Genomic DNA, 23189 nt, shown 5'->3' on the forward strand with positions numbered 1-23189 from the left:
CTAAAATTTCACGTAGATTTCAAAAATTAATTGCAGGGAATTCTATTTGAAATACCAAAGTTACAGTCGGTAGAACTTTCGGTAGAACCGGAAATCGGCCATCTTTGAAAATATTTTAGTTAAAAACCCAAACGCAGAAATTTTCATGATTTTACTATGAGTATTTTACCATATACAGATAGTTTTAACTGGTCGTGGGACACCCTGTATATTTAAAATTATGGTAAATATGTGAAGATATATCAGAAAAATAACAGGTTCAATATATTTTCGGAATAATAATATATCTGACAACAACGTTAATATCACTACACAAAACGGCCATATTAGAAAACCCTAATATTAAGGTCATACCGAAAATTCAGAGGGTACATTCAGATCAGTTATTTATATGAGCGTTGCAAGTTGAACTAAGTATATGAATTTGAAAATTAATGGAGGGTTTCAGTTAGTTATAATTATTGGTATCCAAGAAATATTGAAAAAATAAATGATAATGTAATCATTACATGGTGATTATTTACCACAATGACTCATGAAATAAGAGCGCAATACTATTTATTTACATCATATTATAAGAAAATTGATCTATAATGGAATCATAAGAAACTACTCACTCATCTGATCCCATTTTTTCCACAGACGTGAAACTTTTCGAATAAGAAATAATGATATTTCTCTATTTTATCACCAATATTCTGTAAAGAATGTTGATTATGATCCAAGACTATTTACGAAGATTGTATTTTCTCAGGAGGTGAACTGGTAGACTCGGTTATTCTTAGTTTCCACTGTAATTTCAGTATAATCATCTAGAATGCTGGGGTAATGACATCGTCTTTGAAGGTTATTCTTTATAATACGTGTTATTACACAATATAAGTGAGTTTATGGCAAGTGAAACATCTATTCGAAGATAATTCCCTTTTATGTACAATGACATTATTATTTATCATAACTGTTGGAATAAATAACCCGTATTGCATACCCATTCTCATTTGGATATAAAAAGTATAAAAAAAAATACAGTGGCGAAAAAAATTCTCGATAAATTATCCTACAATGAGTTTATTTAATTAATCTACAGCTTTTCATATATTTTTTTAACAGTAGACAGAATTGTTCTTGAAAATTATGTTTCCCTCGTGATCCAAAAAGACGGAATGGCTTCTCGACGAATTATTTGTTTGATACTTTGCTGGCGATCAAATAAACATATCAACATTTATTAAATTGTCCATTCTCGTCTTTGATTGGTAGCCTAAGTTTTGAGGTCATTACTAATGGATAATTGTTCTTAAAGTACTCTTCGAAAATAATAACCCGGGATCCGTAAGATCACTCATCAAGTGAGTACGGATCTTAACCACGAACGGGAATCAGATAAATATTTCCAAACGTGGCGCTCAATTTTTGATGGAAATTTCAAATGATATACAACAGCCTTACTCAAAGTATGCTCCGCAGAATCACAGGGTTCCACAACGCCTCTGTGGGCGCTCCCACACAACTGATTATCAATACCGATGTACAATCGACATTTTTATTTGATTTTTGCAATTTAGTCTAGTAGATTAGTAAATCATTTAGTCGAATCGATCCATTTCTTTCTATTTATTTCGGCGAGTAGCGCCTTCCACCACGCGTCACTGCTCTCGCGTCCATTTGTTAAACAAGTCTGAACCTATCGTTAGTTGGCTCAAAGGCCGTATTGCAACAAAATCTTCCAACGAAGGCGAAGGTTTAACAGCAGTTTGGAGACAGGAAGATACAGCAATTCCAAATCGAGGTATTGATACAACGATGTCTAACTACACGATTTCAAAGCCAAAGAAAAAGGAATATGATAAATCATTTACCAGTTTCAAATTTTTTGATTCCAACGGCTCACCTCTCCATTTGCTATGTAGTAAATTGCTTCCTTATAGTTCTATGGTACCTCTCAAGATGCCCCGACATTTAAAACTGTACACCCTGAGTTTAAAGATAACAAAACAGATTTTTTTCTGCGTAAAAAAAGGATTTATTGAAAAGTGAAAAAACTATGATGCACGCAATGAAAACCATCAATGAAAAAGCCAAGGAGGCATCATATTTAGTGAGCTATTGTATTGTACAGGCAGCTGAATCATGTATGGTGGACATAACATAATTTATGCTCGACGATAAATCTGCAAAGCATCTTTCGACCGTACCACTATCAAATCATACTGTTTCTCGGCAAATTCATGATCTGGCAAGCTATGTCTAAAGGGGAGATTGTTACATGTCTACAAAAGAAACAAATCGTTTTGCAAATAGATTAGTCGACCGATGTCGCTGGTCTGGCCATATTACTGGTTATAGTGTGATTCTATATCACTGTTCTTTTGAAGAAGACATGCTTATGTGTTTACCGATGCCAACGAATACTGCCGGAAATGAAAATTTGGATAAATCAAACTTATATTTCGAAGAAAACAATCTCAATTGGAACGATCGCATCGACATTTGTACAGATGGAGTTAAGGCGATGACTAGCAGAGTAGCAGGATCAGTGTCACGAATAAAAAATAAAGCGCCTAATTGTAATATGATATCCGGCATAGACTGCTACAATCCCGATTGTTCTCATTATTGTGTGAAGATTATGGCAGCAAACATAAAACACTGCTGCTTCATACAGAAATGCGATGATCTCGGGGTAAAATTTTTAAAATTTCTTTTAATTTGGAAGACCATTTGTAAGATAAAACTGCTATTCTATTTTTTAGAAAAAATAGATTTTTGGATTAATACGTTGTTGAGAAAGCAATAAAAAGCTTTACGTCTCTCAATGAGCTTGCTAGCGATTGTGACTCAGAAATTTGATGGTATATTTAAAGAACTGGTCCAGTATCTCATTTCAATGCACGCATCTTTTGAGATGAAATTTTCCGAGGAACAGAATACAAAAATGAAAATGAATTCATGAATTCAAAATTCTTTTTCAACCAACGTAGTGAATATCCAATGCTTACCAAAATGGCCCTGAACGTTCTCCCCTGGTCTCAACAACATACTTGTACTTCAACTATCTACTATCAAAACTGACATCAATCAATTGATGGAAAACAAGAGAGAATTCATTGGATTACTCAATTTTATTGCATTTTACCTATTCATATCATGATTATTAATAAAGAATGCACATGAAGATATATTTGTTCAATTTTCCGGGAAGTATTTCGCTTTCCAAAAAAGTTCCGTCACCAAAAAAGTTTGAAAACCGCTTATCTACAAGAACTTTTGACTTTTATTAAATTTTTGTTCGTTAATGCTTCCATGATATTTATTTAGTTGTGTGATAGATTGTAGATGTTTAATAATTGTTATAGAGCAGTTGAGAATTGATAGTAGACAGCCATTAAAGGTGAATAAATAATTTTTGATGTCTAAAAAACCATAGACAAATAATACCACTTGTGAGTAGATATCATTTACCCACCGGTCTACCAGGATAGTAAGGATCCTATCATATACTTGATCTGCGAACTACTGGTCACTAGATACCTAGTGAAGTCGCAGTTGGAAGTGAGGATGGCGCCACAACTATCGAAACCTTTGAGTAGGTCGATGAAATGGCGAAATTTTTTGACTTCAGCAATTGGCTGGAGAATTTCAGCAAGATAACATTTGGACGTGGGATGATTTTTCTCGAGGTATGAGTTTGGCTTTGACGTAAGGAAGTTTGGATTTATTGATAAGAGTTTCAGTTGTCTTTTCTAGATATGTGGTAGGGCCATTGGGAACAATTTTATAATCGGAAGTATTGAGAAGATTATTCATCTTATCCAGATAAGTAGAGATATTAAGGACGAGCGTTGCATTGCCCTTGTCGGCTGGGAGGACTACAGTATCAGCATTGTTATAGATATCTTTTAGAGCCTGTCGCTTCTTGGAGGTCAGATTGAAAGCAGGAGGTTTTGATGTTTGGAGGACCTTGGCAACATCCTCTCTGATAATTTCGGCCTGGTTAGAAGGCAGTTCAGAGATGACTTCCTCTGTTTAACAAATGATGGTTTCTATTGGTATGGATTTGGGCGTGATAGCGTAATTGAAGCCTTTGGCAAGAGCTTGTTTGCCAAATTGGGAGAAAGAGGTGCCGGAATAGTTGAGGACAAGTGTGTTCATATCAATAATTTTTGGACGAGGTTTTTGGTGCAAAATAAGTTTGGATAGTTTATCTTTTTGGATTTGGTTAGGTTAGGTTTTGTCAGATATATGCTGGGCTTTCTGGATAGATAAACGATCGAAAGTGTCCCATAAAAATGAGTGAACTTGGAAGGAGTGGAATTGAAGGAAAATATTGAGAACCCGGAGATTAGTGTCATGTAGATTTTTTCTAGAGGTCTGGATGAAATTTCTAAGAAGAGAGAAACTGGCTTTGTCGAGGATACGACAGATTGTTGATGATTTGGTGTGATATTTGAGTTGAAATTTGGGAGTCGACACGTCGAGAATTTCCAAAATTTCGTAAGTTAGATGCATACTTCTCTTCCTGATTGGGAAGATAAAATTACTTATTGTAGCTTACTGCGTTGGGTATATTCTGTGCTGTATATTTACTACTCCAAAAAACCGAGGAAAGTTATCGCTAGATAAGATTGATAAGTAAAATGTGATTTTCATCACCATATTAAAGCTTTGTGATAAAGTGAATGGTTACTTTCATTCATTCGAATATTTACTAGTTTGAATTACCTTTGACTAGGTACCAATATACCATAAGTTCGCTGATATAGGCAAATGTGAGTGCGAGTTCCACGGACATGATAGTGTATGGGACCTGTACTAAATTATTCACATTCATAATATATCAAATGATTATTTCTTGTCTTTCATAGTTTATTTATGAATCCGGAAGGTGAATAAATCATTAAATTGATCAAATTACATAAGCGTACCAAATATGAATTGAAGAATGAATCTTTGTAATATAAAATGATCGATTATTTTTTAATTTCTCATTTCTTAGACCTTTTGATAAGTTTATGCTTCTATATATTCTTGATTTTAGGTCTCTTCGGTTTCAAAATTAGTTTTTTTGAAATTTTTTAAAAGAAAGATGAAAATTGAAGTTTCATCAAAATATGATATTGTCACTGATAATTTGCGTTTTTATATTGATCTATAGATCACTTAGGAAAAATTAATTTTTCTTATTAGAACAAAGTTCAAATTGAATATTGAATTTTGATACCTATGAATTTAATTTTTTTTCAGTTAGTTATTTCCCAGACGATGAGTACATAAGTATTCGAAAGCTCGGAAAATATATTAAAGTTAGTCTACTATGGTGTTTCATTGCCACGTTCCCAATAAGAAACTGCTCATAATATAGCTGGCAGAGACATTTTTTACGATTTTGCCACAACTATTGACAACATTATATTGCAATTTTATACGAATAGGTTTTGGAAGCTGATACATGCAATTAATTTGTTTTTATGTCTGACTCTCATAGAGTTACATGGTTTGTACCAAGTAGTATTGAACATAACTTTTTTAATATTAGATTTATTAAGCAAAATCATTCAATTTCACAGCAAAAAGGTACTCTTGATAAAATTCGATACTGTTTACCGTTTTCGGAGTATCTTGCTTTGAAAATTATGAAGTAATAACCGATGGTGTTTCGAAGTATATTATTATTATTATTATTATTATTATTATTATTATTATTATTATTATTATTATTATTATTATTATTATTTTTTTTTTTTTTTTTTTAAATAACGACTTGTCACACTTCCTCAGCAATTTGCTGGGAAACATTCACCACCTCTGCGGAGTCCTGCTTTGCAGAGAGGCTCGGACGGTTGGAGTGTCCTTCTAGTCGTCTACGGCCCCTTTTGTCACTTATGGCATCGTTCCTGGAACATACTTCATGAGTGACGGGCTATCAGTGGTTTCCTTTTACCCTACGTCTCCCTTCCCCTCTCGGGATTAGGAGTTCGGGTTCCTTTCTCTCTGCTGTCTTTGCCTTTCATCTTTTTCCTTGTTGCTGAGAATACTCTTAGCCAAGTTCTGCACCAATTTCCAGTTCTCTGTGCTGTCAAGCATCTTCTCTACAATGTTGTCTGGAGTGAGCTCGCATTCCAGCTGTCTGTAAGTCCTGTCTCTGACCTCTCTCCACTTGTAGCATACGAAGATGGTATGTTCGGCGGTGTCTACGGCGGCACAGTATATACATCTATCCGTGGTGTCTTTTCTGAACCGTTTAGCATAGCATCGAAAGACGCCATGTCCTGTTAGGACCTGTGTCAGGTAGTAGTCTACCTGGCGGTGCTCGCACTTAACCCACGGCTTGATGTCTGGTATTAACCTTTTGGTCCATTGGGCCTTTACTGTCTCACCTTCCCATCTAGTTTGCCATGTTGTGAGGGAACTTTCTCTAGCTTCGTTGCTATTCTGTAGCGATTTGTACTTGGATGTTCTTTCCTGGGCTAAGAGGTCAATGGGCACCGTAGCCGTAATTACTTGGAGTGCTACTCCAGACACAGTTCGGAAGGCGGAGGCTACTCGCAACAGCATGTCTCTTTGTGCTCTATTGACCGTAGTAAAGTGCTTTTTTCTCATAAGCGCTTTTTGCCATATTGGGGCTCCATATAGGACAATATTTTGCATAGCACTACACAACACTGCTCTTTTGCTTTGCCTAGGACCTCCTACGTTTGGCATAATCCGAGCAAGTTTGGACACCCTTTCTGTAGCTTTCTTTGTTACTGTTTCTACATGTTTGCCAAAATTTCTACTTTCGTCAATGGTTATACCTAGGTATCTCAAGTTCTTTGCTGGCTTTATATTGACTCCGTCTACGCTGAAGCTTATTTTCTCCCTCTTTTGTTTACCCTTTAGTAGGATTGCCTCAGTTTTGTGGGGGGCAAGAGCAAGCTTGTTGTCTCTCATCCAGGTATTTATTTTTTCCAGGCACATGTTGGTGTTAGTAACCAATGTCTGTTGGCTTTCTGCTCCGACTATCAGCGCCAGATCGTCAGCAAATCCTATTGTTACAGCATTACGAGTTAGTTCTAAGCTCAGCACGCCGTCATATAGTACATTCCATAGCAGTGGGCCTAGGACGGAACCCTGGGGAACACCTGACGTAATATCCATCTCCCTATTCTTTTCTTATTGCAGCTTTCTGTTTCTTAAATAGTTAGAGACAAGGTTTATTAGATATGTCGATATATTCCTTTTTTGTAGCTCTTTGATAATCAGGCTGTGACATGCAGTGTTGAAAGCATTCTTAACGTCAATTGTGACAAGGGTGCAGAATCTACTTTTGAACTCCGTTACAGTATTCAGTGCAGCTTCTACAGCCTGGATCGTGGATTTCCCTTTTTGAAAGCCATACTGACACATGTGCAACCCTCCTCTGTCTTCAAGCTCATCTTGTAGTCTTCCCCGTATGAACGCTTCTAGTAACTTGCTCAAGGAATTTAACAGACAGAGTGGTCTGTAGGAACTAGGTAACTCAGCTGGCTTTCCTGGTTTTAGTATTAAAACCATCTTTGCAACTTTCCATTCATTTGGAAATTCCTGTTTTGAAGTAGTTTGTTCATCATGCCTAATAACCAATCTGGGGCACAATCTGCTACTATTTTGATAGCCTTAGGGGGAATTTGGTCAATTCCAGGTGATTTTCCACATTTGATACTTTGGGCTACCTTCCTTAGCTCTTCTGCTGTGAAGGGTGGGGCTGGAGCTTCCTTTTCAGGGTATCTCCACTTATCATTTCCGGGTGGAAACAGTACTGCCACGATTTCGGATTTCTTTTCGATGTCAAGCTCATAGGGTTTTAGAGTATTAAGCTTTTTTGCTACTAGCTTATACGCATCTCCCCATATATTATTATCGAGTTCTTTGCATATGTCGTTCCAGTATTTCTTCTTTGATTCCTTAATTAGGCAGCAGAGTTCCCTTCTATTGGTCTTGTACGCCTCTTTCATTGCTTCAATATCGTCTCGATTTGGGTTGTTTCTTCTCGCCGCACGTTGTTGTACCCTTCTTAATCTGTTGCATAGTGACCGTTTTTCAGCAATGTTTTCATTCCACCAATATGATGTTTCAGTCTTTAGAATTCGATTTTGCGTGCTGTTCTTGCTTGCCATCTGTATCAGCTTGGTTACTGTTTCATGACTCATTTCATCTGGAGTAATGGTAAGCAACTCTATGCAGGCTTTAAAGGCGGTCCAATCAATAAGGGGCCTTATTGAAGTTGTTTTGGTCTTCGCTCTATCTACTTTAATTTCGAATGCGATATATCTGTGCTCTGTCAGTGTTTCGGTATCAAGTATCTCCCAGTTGGTTACTCTTTGAGATACACGATTGGTTGCTATGGTGACATCAATAAAGGACTCGCTATCTCCTCGGATAAATGTGGGCTCATTTCCAGTATTCAGAACCACCAAATCGCGAGCGTTGATCCATTCCACCCAGTATTGACCCTTTTCATCGGTTACAGGTGATCCCCACATTGGGGACTTGGCATTTAGGTCTCCCAGAATAATGGCATCACTGTTGTTCGTTATGTGCTCCATTATACTGTCCACCTCAGTTTTGTAGTCTTCCATGCTGATGTTTGGGGATATATAGCAACATATCAGCTCAAGATCTTTGAGTTTGATAATTACGTGACCATCTCCGACTACGTGGTTTATTACGCTAAGCTTTTTATTTAGAAGTAGGACCCCCACATTATGCCTGCTGTCCTTGATCCAGTTTGCTTCTTTGGTCCTTTTTTTGTTCGGTTCCCCAGTTACCATAATATCAATACCTTGCTGAACTGCGGTGGCATACGCCATGTCTTGGGCTGTATAGGCACGTCCAACGTTGGCTTGAAGTATTTTAATATTGAACACTAAAGTTTTGACCGCGTGCAGTGCTGAGCCTGCGTCTGGTGTCACTAATTGCTTTTGATTTTTCCTTTACAAGCTTAAGGTAGTAAGGGCAAGCAGTCTGGTCAGCTCTGTGACCGTCTTTTTTGCATGTTAGGCAATAGCTTTTGTTAGTACAGTCTTTGGCCTTGTGGTTATCTTTGCCGCATTTAAGGCACATCTTCGAGTTATCGGTTCCTTTGCATTCATTGGTGCGGTGGCCAAACTCCAAACATTTGTAACACCTGGTGATTTTGACCCTTGCTCGGACCTGGCACGGTGCCCACCCTATTCTCACAGTATCCATTTTGAGTAATTCGCTGGCCACTCTTCTTTTGACCGCAAGTGTAGCAGTTTGGTTTCCCCTCTGGTTTGGTCTGCAAGAGAGCACTCGGACGTCATCTTCTTTTGCGTTTGCTACGCTTTTCCTGACATCTTGCTCTATCTGTTTTGCGTTCATATCTCCGTCTATGTCCGAGATATGAATAATGTCTTCATCTCTTTTAATTTCTACCTGGGTATCTTTATCCTTGTCCATTATAGCTTGTCTGAGGGCGGTTACTTGATTTTTTTCTCCAAGTATCTCCATAAGGACATCACCCTTAGCGGTTTTCTTAATGCCTTTTACCTTAACACCCATCTCATCTATGTTCACACTACTCTTGATCGAACGGAGTATGTCAGCATATTGCTTTCCTTCAGATTTGATTATAATCTTCTCTGTTGTCGTCGCTGGTCCTCCCTTACTTGACTTAGGTGCTAGTCGGCTTGGATCTCTAGGTATAATAACTTGCACTTTGACCTCAGATCCTCTGAAGATACCTTCTGCGCACTTTCTAAGGTAGATTTTATCAATTTTGCCGAAGGCTACTACTTGAATTTCCGTCACTCCATGGTTTTGAACCTCTGCTTGCAGTTTGCCTAGCAACTGATATAGTTGACCCATGTCGTTTTTCCCTTCTGGGTTGACCTTGTACGGCAGCATGTACATGGTTCTTGACCTTGCTCCATTTTTGCCTTTGCTGAGTATGACCTCGGTGTTCGTCCTCACATATTCAATACACCCTTCCTCAAGTTCTTCGCACATAAGGCTTGTTATTTCCGGAAAGTTGCATTTTAGGTCGCTTTCCGTAGTGGTGGTCAAGGTTACATCAGGGTCTGCTACTATTACCAGGTCTCCTCGAAGCTCTCTAAGCGATCCCAGCTCTGTAACAACGGTGCTTTGGTAGCAGCTTTCTGGCCACTCGAGATGTATTACCTCTTCTAGCCCTGTCCATCCTTTTCTTGCTGTTATTTGCGTCTCAACCCTGGTACGTATTTCATTTGTAAGATCGAGTAACTCTCGTCTTATGTCGGTTTCATCAGCTTGGACTCCTATACTTTGTCTTGCGTAGCTAGGATTATTGTCCTCTGGTTTAGCTAAATTATTAGCAGTTTTGCTCTTACCTGGCGATGATTGCTCAGTGTTGTTTCGCACCATCTGCGTGTGTCTGATGTTTAAAACATCCATTCTTCTGTTCAGGGTTGCCATTATGCTTACGAGCTCTCTCGTTATTGCCTTGATTTCAGTTTTTGTCTTTGTACTCACTTTGACTTCATTTTTTAATTCGTCGACTTTTTTATTAAGACTACCCAAGGCGGTCATAGCAGCAGTCATCTCTTGGCTAGTATCATCCGGGATATGCTTTCCATGTGAGTCTCGCTTTCGTTTCTTTTTGTCTGGACTGGTATTTTTTGCCAGTCCATCGTGACTGTTGTCGCTACTTGCTTCGTACGCCGTGTTACTGTGGCTCCCAGTCTTGTCATCTTGACGTGTGCCAGAGTTTGTCTCTAGGCTAGCAAAAACATCATCCGTGGCAGAGGCAGTTGAATCTTTGCGATTCATTGGTGGTGTTCTTGCCAATGAGGATCTCCTAACACTAGGGTCTGTAGTAAACATCCAGTGATACCCTGTTGGGGTCATATCTCCTTCATTTTGTCCTTTGTCTTCTAAAGACAATGCAGTTTTTTCGTCGTTTGAACTATAGCTATCCATTTATTTCTTGTCACCAGCGCTTCGTATGTAAGGGGGCGGGTCGAGTTGATTGAGAACGGGTGTACCCTCGGCTGTCGCCTACCCCAGTTCACTGAGGCCCAATCCTCGCTTAGCCAGTCCCGGAACACACAGACGGACCAGACTCGCCCGGGGCGATGTGAACTTCCGACTTCCACATTCAATACATACTACCTGATCAGGGCCCGTAGTGGCTGGCTTCCGATCCCGCGCCATCATCCACCTCGGCAGAGACTAGCTCACATCAGCATCAGCAGCTACTTCGGTGACGAACCGAAAGCAGGGCGATGCACTCCCAGCAGACTACAACGCAGAACCAATCCGGGATACAGGAAAAAAGGTAGGAAGCCCCCTAGCCCTCGTAAACTAATAGCGTCGGAGGAGGAAAATCTTCTAGGAATAGTGGGGTTTTTTGGGAAGAGTCCACCTTGGGAGTGGGGTGGATCTCTAGCTAGGGTACCTCGGGCTTGCCACACCCGTAGTCGCAGTGCGACCCCCTGAGGCAATTATTATTATTATTATTATTATTATTATTATTATTATTATTATTATTATTATTATTATTATTATTATTATTATTATTATTATTATTATTATTATTATTATTATTATTATTATTATTATTATTATTATTATTATTATTATTATTATTATTATTATTATTATTATTATTATTATTAATTAGTAACCATTTTGTGAATTGAAAACTTTTTGTCATCTAAATGAGACACCATCGATAAAACGGATACATTTGAAATAGTTGGGACTGAGGGCTTTAGTTTCTTGTAACTGAGCTATTTTACAACACCAATTTGATGGTATTGCGGTTCTGGGACTCAAACTGTTGTTCGTTTCATACTAAGGCCCCCATTTGCTGAGTACCCATAATTAGATTGCCAAGAAAAACTGTCATTCATTGATAGTTATCACATTAATTCAATAATGGATACATTTGAGAAACATATTTTGAATACACTGACATGTTATTAACCTTAGGCGAGTGTTTAGAAAACTCTAGTGCAGCTGTTACGCGTTATACAGAAAAGTTTTCTAGAAGAAACTTACCAAGTATTTAAAGCTACTGAATGACGTTGTTGAGAGACTGGGAATGTGAGACCCAAGAACATAAATTCTGGTAGGCCAAGAACAACAGGTCAGTTGATCAATATATAACAGTTAACGTAAGGAATGTGGTAAGATAAACAAATATTTCTTCTACTTGGAGGATACTTAAAGAGTAACAGCTATATCCTTATCATTCGAGACAAGTTCAAGAGCTGTTGACAGACCATCTACCGGTTAGAGTGGATTTTTGTCAAACATTACAAGAAGAGACAGTCCTCAATCAAAATTTTTAAAATGAATTTTTTTTACGGACGAGGTATGTTTAACTTTCATAATTCACTCTACTTTACACCAACACTTATTCAAAGTAATGTTTGGGCAGCAACTTTAGGTAACAAATTAATAGGTTATATATGTTATGTTATATATGTACCTGGATTTCTTAAGCAATCACTTATTCGAGATATTAGAAGATTTAATGCTAAACGATATCTTATCTTTTATGCACGATGAAGCTCGACCCCGACAATGATACAGTCATTATGGCTTCTCATGAAATGCCTGACCCAACTACTGCGACTTCAAGCATAACATTCAGATGGGAATTGTGCAAACTGCTAATACATTTCTGTATTACCTGTACAGGGTGATTCAAAAAAAGGTGATACATAATACATATGTATTATAGGATACATAAAAAACTGAATATTTTGATTTAATTTAAATTGTGATATGTACCTGGATTTTTCAAGCAATCACTTATTCCAGAAATTACAAGATTTATCGCTAAACGAGCGAAGTTCTCGATTTTTTATATACGATGAAACTCTACCGTACGTTGATAGAAGGTGTTGTAATTGGTTGAGTAACCATTTTCCGAATCGATTGATTGGTAAAGGTGCAGAAGCTCCGATTCATTGGCCTCCTCTTTCATGCGATTTAAATGCATTGGATTACAAAGTTTGGTCGAATCTTCAAGAAAACGTTTATGCTAGAGAAGTGAATTCACCTCAAGAAGTGAAAGACAGAATTCAACGTTACTCTGATGACCTCATAGCTGCCTCCCAACCGTTTAGAAGATTAATGGACTTTTTATGAAATAACAGTTGTATTAATATAATTAATATATCGGGTGCATACATATATTTCACGTAATTTACCTGTTTATAACTTTCCAACAGCTGAAGATAAGAAAGTGCAATTTTTTCTAAAATATTCCATTTTTTTACAGGGTATGAAGAACATTGTGTCATATGGGTTATAATTCTATAAGAGTTTTCTAAACAACCTCACGTTCATAAAGAATAATTTCAATGTAAAAACTCACTATCATAAGTGGAGCTATATCTTACAAATAGAAATCAGAATCAAAAGATGAACTGTTGCAACCAATATTCAAAATGTTGATTATTTCATCAGTTATATTGTGCACATATTCTCTTCTTTTTTAATCGTCTTGACTGCCGTTTCCCAGTTTTCTCAAAAACGAGTTTTCAACAGAAGACTCATTCTATCTTTATCCGTACCCCTACTGCTTAATTGGGTTTAGGTCGCCAAGATATGGTGGATCTAACCACCTCATGATTTTCTGTAATTCCATGAATTTCATATTTTTTGAATTTCTATTAATGAAGGGAACAGGAAAAATACAGTTTTTTTCTCACAGATCCGAGATGGAACTCAATATTCTTTGAATTCAGCCAATTGTGTAAATCTTGTTTTAACTACTTGGTTGTAGGCAATTTTCCTAAAAATTTTGTATGATAATTTACAATATCCATTACTATTGTACAGTTCTAAGAGAGATTTATTCGAACCATTCTTTGAAAACATCCGCATTAATGTCATCATGGTAGTTACCGGAACGAGTCTTCAAAAGTCAATAAAGAACAAATGGAATGCTTTTTTCAGCGAAAATCTATTTCTTTTTATAGTGTGCATCAACACAGGTTTACGGGGCCCTTCCAAATTTTTCATAATCAAATTAGAATTCACAATAGATTTCAACTGCAACTTTCTTGTTGTAACTGACCTGAACTGTAAAGAATACAAAGTTTGGACCTTATTACTATATGTAAAAGCCTAAAATCGTTTTTTGGTACAATTTGTTGTGAAAAGTTTCTTGGAATCAAAATATAACAAATTTTCTTTTATTGGCAAATAGATACTTAATCTCATTATATGGCTTTGCCTTAATTAATGTACAGTAATTTTGACTACTCTAAACCTTTTTCCATTGCTCTGTAAAGCTTATGGTTATAAAACACCAATAAAGGCCAGGAAACTTATATTAGCTCAGATTTATTTATGAAAATTTTTGAAAATATTTAGTATATTTCGTAAAAATATTTAAAATGGCCGTACTAAGTATTGAATTTGTAAGTAGGTTTTATTACTCTCTTGTAGTTAAGAATCTATTATACCTGGGTCTAAAAATATTCACCTTATTCACATTAATAAGTTGAGAATAATTTTGAATGATATTTGCCATAGTTTCTATTTCAATCTTCTAGGAAATCTTTGAATACATTTCCCTAGTATATCATGAACAATTTTTCAGCATTAAAACTTGAAAGGGAGTGTGAATAATAGATCTCCAATTACGCATTTACTTAACATTTTTCAATAAATTTTTGATAATATCTTTTCCAATCTCCCTTTTCCTATTACCTCGAATTCTTCGACTCATTTAAAATCACTTCCAAGCAGTTTTTTAATCAACCAATAAACGGTTCGTTTCTAACCAGGGATTTTTAATAGCTTCGAGGATTTGAAGGTCTATAAATACGCCATCTTACGATTCATTATAAGTATTACAGATATTATAAGCTCATATTTGGATCTACAAGGAACTATGGTTATTTTTCCTAAATCTTTGTATTTATTAATATTCTGATGTCCTGTTATCCTAAAAAAAATTGTTTCTTGTGAACTATGGTGCAATCTCAATATTAGGCCAAACCAATGTATTCTATTTTCTAGTCCCATTGTGTGACGGAACAGCTTTCAGACGATTAATCCTTTTCTGTCAAATTCTCAACTAATTTGTACTAGATGTTGGATAATGTGAAGTAAGTAAGTAAAAGGATCCTCCATGTCTCTTGATAGTTTTATATTGAATATCCTTTATTGGAATACATCTGAATATAAATTATTTGAGGATATCAAATAAATATCAAGGTAGAGGTAGTTTCATACCTTATTCTGACAAGATCTACCTAGATTTTACCAACGCTGCAGATAATGAGAATGGATTTTTATGGGTCACATTTAAGATGAACTTTGTAAATTTCGAAAAAGAGTAATTTCACAAATTTTAGTTGAGTCATCCCCATTTTAAAATTTCTTGTATCTTAAGAAGAATAGCACTGCACATGTTGGTCAATTTGAGCAAGCATTATTTAGTTTTTATTTAATAGTCGTTGATACTAGACTACATCGTCATTTTAAGCATTAGGAAGTGAGCTCTTCTGCTAATTTTTCTTCAAAAATACTTTTCAAACCTAAGATAGGCTTGATAAACACCAATGATAATTTGTACGATAAATTTCAACTGATTTGGTACCAAAGAATGCCAATATGGGTCGGATAATCAAACAAATTATGATGACTTATTTTTAGGAGGCGATCTATATAAATCAGACTGATCAATTTCAATACTGTAGAACAATAGATTGCGACTCAAATTAATGTGTCGATTCTTTGAGAATTTGCCTAAGAAAAAAGTTCTTAACATCAGGACAATACAAGTGCAAATACATGTGCAGTTTTCACAGCCAAAATCTATTATTCTGGCTACAAATCGCCGTTTTAACTCAGATCAAGTTCATAGTAAGTATTTTTTGTAACCAAATGCAAAGAAGTGGTTTGCCCGACAAATATTTCCATGTGTTAAAAAAAAAGATTGGAAAAACATTGTACAAGAAAGTTATTTGGAAAATACAATGATTTTTCATTGAAAAGTTCATGTTTTATCAAAAAAGTAATTGGATCTATTGCTCCTCCCTCGTATCTATCGATAGATCCGCAAGGATTGTTTGAGGTTGTTAACAGAAGCAAATATTTTATAATCAATTTGATAATAGCCGACTTCGCTTCAAGAGCTATATGCAGATCACGAATAAGTGTTATTTTCCAGACCATTTATTTTTCAGTAACTATTTTTGTTTGTTTCAAATTAAAAACGTATCCTATTAAAAGTTTATTTGAACGAGTAACCATAAAAAGATAAAAATACAACTTTCAATACAGCTTTCAAACAATCGATTAATGCTGCTGAAGCTGGATAATTCGCGATAAGCGTTATCTCCGTTTTACCTCTGTGCTTGAATAAAATTTCTGAACAACAACGAGAGAAATTGACATGGAAAATACGTTCAATTAATTTTTGTGAGCAATTTAATGTAGGGGATTTTCAAAAATTCAATTATAAGCATATCAATAGATCAAAACCTTTTTTTCTTATGCTAAATTAACGATGGAGGTGAATTCATCAGATGTAGTATTATTATAGCTTTGTAAGATTAGCTGATATGAATTTTGTTGGGCATGTTTTCAGACCCCAAAATTAAATTATGATGTTTCAATATGTTGGAAAGTGAGTTATATAAAACGTTCCAAAAACAATAAAGTGTTCGCGAAATTCATATACATGGAATATGCTGGATTCAAAATTATATTCAAGACAGAAAGATAACAAAAATTTGTATCAATCTCGTCTATTCTTTAGCCAAAGATGGAAAAATTATATCGGCGAGGAAAACGTTATGGAGAGATTCAAAATTAAAATAGTTTTAAAATGAAAAATGAGAACATCATATCAAATATGATCAATGATATGCCAAAAAAATGCATGACTTAACTATGTTAAATTTGGTGATACTAAAAACGTGAGCTCAGCTCAACTTGACAACTTGTTATTAACTAACAATTTTTATATGAATTGTGAAAAATATTTCAATCCACGACCTATAGGAATGACTGATAAAGATGCAAGATTCTTTGTCAACTATCAAAAAAGAAAATCCTCAAAGCAATTTCCAAGCATCAATAAATTTGAAAGATTGATTCAAGATACCGCTAAATGTATGAAACTACCTAACCCAGAAACTTACACAGGGCAATAGTACAGAAGAACATCTGAAACAATTGTCGCTAACAAAATTTATCATTTTCTGGCTCTGAAACGCCATGGTGGATAGCACCCCAGCGTAACTGCTGAAGAGGAGATAAAAATCTCATATGGTAGAAGCTGAAAGATCTTATGTATTATTCCCAAACCAAATGCAGTCGTTTTGTGAAACTACACTTGCAGAACCAGAAAAGAATTGCTTAAAATTCAAAATTTTTTATCAACTGAGGAACATAAAATGGTCAAGAACCGTTTGCCAGAACCAATTTATTCTCACAACTTTACCATAAACTTTAATTGAAAAAATAAATACCAACTGCGCGTTTTTCTGTAGTTGTCGAAAAAATATCGTGAACAACACGTGTTAAAAATTCGATTTGACACTCGTTTGACAATATACTATTACTTGAGATTGGAATAGTTCTTTATAATGCCATTAACAAGGGTTAATTTCTGATAGGGGCCTGCAACCTTTCAATTAGTACATGCCCTTGTTCTACCAATTAACTTTATTCTTCTCAATATATTTTGTCTTGTATAATAAAATGTTACTGTCCAAACTGTGATTGATGAATTGAGAAGTAAGGAAATTGTTTTGTCAGGAAACACATCTTAATTAAATTGTAATAATATTAATATAGTGATAATAATATAACGATAATGATAAATACAAATAACAAGAGCTCGAATTCGAGAAGAGATTAATCAAAAAAACAAATTTCTTCTCGTAGTTTTTTTTTCAGTTGTATCATGTTGTTATCATGTATGACGGATAACGATTACTAAAAGATAATACAAATTTTTGGGAAATTATAATCTGTTTTACTGAAAATATACCTTAGTCATAACTATCATCACTATAATTTCGTTAAATTGAAAAATTGATAACATATCAGTCACCTTTTCGAAAAGATTCAGCATTTGATAGTAAATTCTCTTAGGAGTCTAGAAGTAAGGATTTTTCCGTGAGCCTGTGACAAATTCTCGGGAAGTCATGCAAGCCCGGACAAATCCATTTATGGACGTGTAATGAACGATACTTTTTATTAAACTTATCTGAAAACAACGCAAAAAAGAATGAGAATTAAATTTAGAACATTTTATTTTCAATGTAAACATAATATATCGTTATAATACCAAACATGATTAACATTTCCATAGCAACGATATATTTATTACAGGCATTGTTCAATTTTCTGTCAGTTTAATTCATGTTAGTTATGAAAACTGTAGTCAGAAGACAATCCAAATATTCATAAAAACACACTAGAGCTAGCGACACAAGCCACAAGCAAAATCCAGGACGAGATATGAACACGAGTTTCAGATATAAACACGAGTTTCAACTTTTTATGGAATGGCGATATCTCAAAAAAAGTTGAAACTTTTAGTGAAGCTACTCTTATGGTTCACTTTGTCAAAAAAGCCAATAATATGAAATCTTCCACGTTATGGAATCGGTTATCGATGCTAAAGAGCTGTTTAGCCATAAAAAAAATTGCCGGCAACACAAAATACCCAAAAACGATTGCGTTAGGTTGTGGATATGTGTCAAAAGTGTCCATGGTATTAACGACAGAACAAGTAACCATATTTTTATGCGAAACTTCAGATGAACAGTGTTAGAGATTTTTCGCGCGAGTCGTAGATATGATTTAATACGTTTAGACGATGTGGTAGATAATATGTGTTTTAATTTTGTGTTTTTGCGAGATGGAAAAAACCTTGGATGCCATACAATCAGCGCTGTCCCGAAAAAATATACCGGACATGGGTAAATGCGTTCTTCGACAACCATGATGGTGCACATCGGCGCTGATTTGCTCACTCTGGAAAAATACGGAGGATGAAATTGTTCAACCCTTCTCACTTGAAAAATTCAAGCTTTGCGATATTCCATCAGAAAAATCAAAACATCTGATTCGCCATCTCTAGTTCTAAATAATGAAATACCTAAAGGACTGAACTTCTGTAATAATACAAATTGTACAATAAATCTTATTAAAGATTCCTAAATATACTAATTATTTTGTTGTTATTTTCAGAAAAGAGTTATGAATGAATAATTGTTTTTTCTTATAACTAATTTCAATTGCATTTTTTTATTTAGCGCATAGAGAAAGAGTCGGAGATCGGGAAAAGTTTTTCGTGCTACTGTACCTTTAAGTCTTTGCAAAAACAAATGAAAAAAGGGTGTTTTCAGATAAGTATATATAAATTTATTCATAATAATTATATTCATCCCCAACTGGAGAACTATTTTATGATGCTATACTCAATAGACGTTGCACTCTATTGAAAATCAATTGGAATGACGTACATAATTCTTCTTCGAAACAAATCCACCACGAGCTTGTAAAGGAACCAGACTCTCAATCAGAGAAATGATGAACAATTTTATCGAGGTAACAATTTTGAATGAAAAGTATAAAGGTGAAGATCTACTGCTGCTATTAGCTTGAATTGGTCATATATGAAATACATTGAAATACCATGATGCCTTTTTATAATTAAAATCACATTTTTAATCAAATTTGAGTTATTTTCAATCCAATCTAATTATTACCAAATGTATTAGAATTACCCGTAATTGTCTTATAGATGATCGTTTGACTTTTTTCTTCGAATGTTAAGATTTCCAACATCGATGAATTGCTTTTGGAACGTATCCATTTCTTTAAATAGCGTTTCGCAACCATCGACATCAACACGTATATTCTACAAAACAAAAATTTCACGATTACGGATTTATATCTATATACAATAAAAACATTGATATATTCGAGATATCTTAATTTTCATAAAATCAAACATCAAAAAATTGACAAAAAAAGAAAGTGATCTTTAGCAAAGTTGTTGTGCATCAGCCCAAGAAGTTTTCTGAACGGTAGATTCATATTTCGAAAAAGATTGATGGGTACGCCGATTTTCGATAGCCTATTCAATTGGATTGGATAAATCAAACGCATTTTTCACGTCGCTCGCGTACAATTATGCCTCCAAAGATCTCTTTCCACTTCTTTCGGTCCCTTGCTTTTTCTCTCCAGCTCTGGATGTTTTTCTCTCTAAGGTCTTCTTCCACTACCGTTTTTTGGTCTACGTCTCTCCCTCTTGCCTTCTGGTATCTTACATACAACTAGTTTCAAGAGTCTATCTTCGTCCATTTGTTCTTAGTTGCCCAGCCACAGTAACCTTTTTGTCGTTAAAAACGCGCTGATTGGTGACTCATTGAAAAGTGTGTAAATTTTGTGGTTTGATCTTCTTTCCTATCCTAACTCTGCTTTCCTCCAAAAATTCTTCTCGGTATTTTTCTCTCCCATATTGCCAATTCCTGTTTAGTTTCATTCTTCATTATTCAGGTATCACAGGCGTATATCATGGTCATTCTCAAAACTGTCAAAATTTGAACTTCCTCAGATCTTAATATCTCTTCCGATGTTAAAATTCTTCTTAGGCTGCCTGCACAATTATCACTTTTATCTTACTTCAATTTCCTTCTCTTCTTGGCATTTATTATCTAGTCCCATCATGTTTATTTACTTTAAAATTGTTGTTTGTCTTGCTTCCATATTTATTCATATCTCCATAAATTTTGTTTTGTCATTCTGGAAGTGTAGCCCTATCTCTTCTGCTGCTGTTATTGGTTGTTTTGTGGTTTCTTTACGATTGCTTCTTTTTCCTGTTATCAACATCACATCATCAGCATAAGCTGAGCATTAATGACTTCTGTTAAATATCATGCCCTTTCTCTTGATACTAATTTTTCTTAGTATGCTTCTTAAGCTAGATCAAATATGAGGCCGTCTTGTCTTGATCCTTGTTGTGTTTTGAAATGTCATCTTAAATAGTTGAGTTAGTTCGTTTGGAATTTTTAATTCTCGCAATATTTGGATTAACTTTTTTCTGTTAACACTATCATAAGCTCTTTTGAAATAAAAAAAAAGAATCTTGTTGGTATCTCATATTCATAATAACCAGTAATCAGCAGTTTTATCACAAAAATTTGCTCTGCCATTTGTAAACCCTCTTTGGTTATTTTCAAAAATTGATGCGAATATATTGTGATGTCTAGCAAGGCTATTCCTCTATAATATTCATTCAATGTTTTGTCTCCCTTCTTGTACATTGTCTCCAAAAATACCTGTTCTTTATTTGAACGTTTCGGGTTATGTATAAACTCTCCAACGGATTTGGATGAAATACGTTGTAAGAATGTAATAATATCAAATTGAACGGATACATATATCGTGGGCGAAACCGCGACGGGAAACGATAGTTTTTTCACATAAATCTATGCTCTATTTCCAAATATTCACATCAAAATATGAATTTTTATATTAGAAATATTCATTATCAATACTAATATTAGCTATAACCTTAGCACGAATTAGTTTGTATTGTGTTTAATCCGCTTAAAATTGAAATTTCAATTATGATAAACTAAACATAGACAATATTTATGATAGAATATACAATTAGCCACGTGCTCACGTTACACTGATGCCTATATACGTAGACAGATATTTGCGACTCGATGTAGCAAGCGAAATAATTGGATCTTCCACTTAATCCTCTTTGACTATCAGAATCGAAACATTGGTTACATTACAAGAACAATCATATCCAACAACCGAATTTAGCCACCGTTACAATTCCAACTGTAATCAATATAAATTAATTACAGAAGGCTTTCACTTGAAAAATAATAAACATGGGATATAGGCATCTGCTTTCATGGTTTCAAATAATCGTTTCCTGTACATTATGAATTTTGCAAAAAGATATTTCACATTTCACGTTTTTTTTTTCATCATAAAATTGGCTTTCCTATCAAAAATAATTTATAGCGAGTGAGTTTATTCCATTAATTGTACTCCGCAGATAACTTCTAAATATTATACTTTATCTATTCCAATAGATAAATAAGTTTCCTTTATAGAAATATTTTGGCGTCTCCATTCAGTTAATTATATCAAACTGAACTTGACTATAGGGAATATGAATCCTCTTCATTATACTGGCCATCGGAAAAGCTTGACGATAAACTAGAATTTTTAATGAAAATTAAATATTATGAAATTGGATCAAAATGGAAAGATGGAAAGTGCTTCGGGATGTCAGCCACCAGAAAACCATGACAAAGCTGATGGATATTATGTGAAATGCTTCGGGTGCGTGAGATTCAAGATTCAGCTCTGTAATTATTATTTAATCATAGTGTGTAACAAATTTGTATAGAAAATTAATAAAATAAGATACTATTATAAGTTTGGACTCCAAAGTATGGACATTGGGAAGAAAAATATTACATCTTATATTCAAGGAAAGAAAGCGAATTATGGTAGTAGTATTGGAAAAAGTTCATATATAGTGTGTGAATAAGTGAAAACGTGAATATCGTTGACATCAATAAGATGGAAGTAGATAGAAAAAGAAAACAGAAATACACCAAAGCGCGCAAAGCACAAAAATGAGAAAAGAGAACGAAAAAAAAACGAGAAAAGCTACCACTAAGTTGATGATGACGTGAAAATAATGCTGTGACGTAAAAAATTATCTTATAATCACACACACTCTATTGTAGTGTATTGTTCTTAAATTAAAATCGTCCTAAAGAATAATGGAACGTCGCAAAAAGAAATAAAAAATTTATTTATTCGGCACCTTGTGCTAGACTGAATGCAGCGAACTTTTCCGATTACATTAAGCTACTGTCTCAGACTACCAGATCATGGATCAGAGAGTGCAGAATAAGTTTGCTGAAGTAAATGGAATATTCTAAAGATTCACTTCACAGAACGGCGTTTGCATTAGTTTAGATTATTGCTTTGCTTAATGACTAATTTTTTAATGGCTTTATCAAAATAAAAACCAATTTTGTGAATCTTTTTCAAACTACTTGGCTGTGAGCAAGTCTCGAGTGATAACCTGCATTTTCTATTACTATCACGCCGGGTGTTGCGGGACTTGATGCAAAAAATTTGAGAGTACACTACCACTAGACCAACACTTACAATTACATTGTCTGACCACCTTCAGT

General features: G+C 35.0%; 1 protein-coding gene across 1 annotated transcript; it reads right to left on the reverse strand.

Moving 5' to 3' along the window:
- Window positions 1-7523: 7523 nt before the first annotated feature.
- Window positions 7524-8828, reverse strand: LOC130900276 (uncharacterized). The gene has a single exon (XM_057810785.1). The coding sequence runs from the start codon at window positions 8826-8828 to the stop codon at window positions 7524-7526; it is 1305 nt and encodes a 434-aa protein (XP_057666768.1).
- Window positions 8829-23189: the final 14361 nt, after the last annotated feature.

Source organism: Diorhabda carinulata, chromosome 12, assembly GCF_026250575.1.
Source record: "Diorhabda carinulata isolate Delta chromosome 12, icDioCari1.1, whole genome shotgun sequence".
Lineage (NCBI taxonomy): Eukaryota > Metazoa > Arthropoda > Insecta > Coleoptera > Chrysomelidae > Diorhabda > Diorhabda carinulata.

What these genes read in the sequence shown, in the direction of transcription:
- LOC130900276 (XM_057810785.1), bottom strand. Translation starts at nt 8,828, where the DNA reads ATGGCGTATGCCACCGCAGTTCAGCAAGGTATTGATATTATGGTAACT.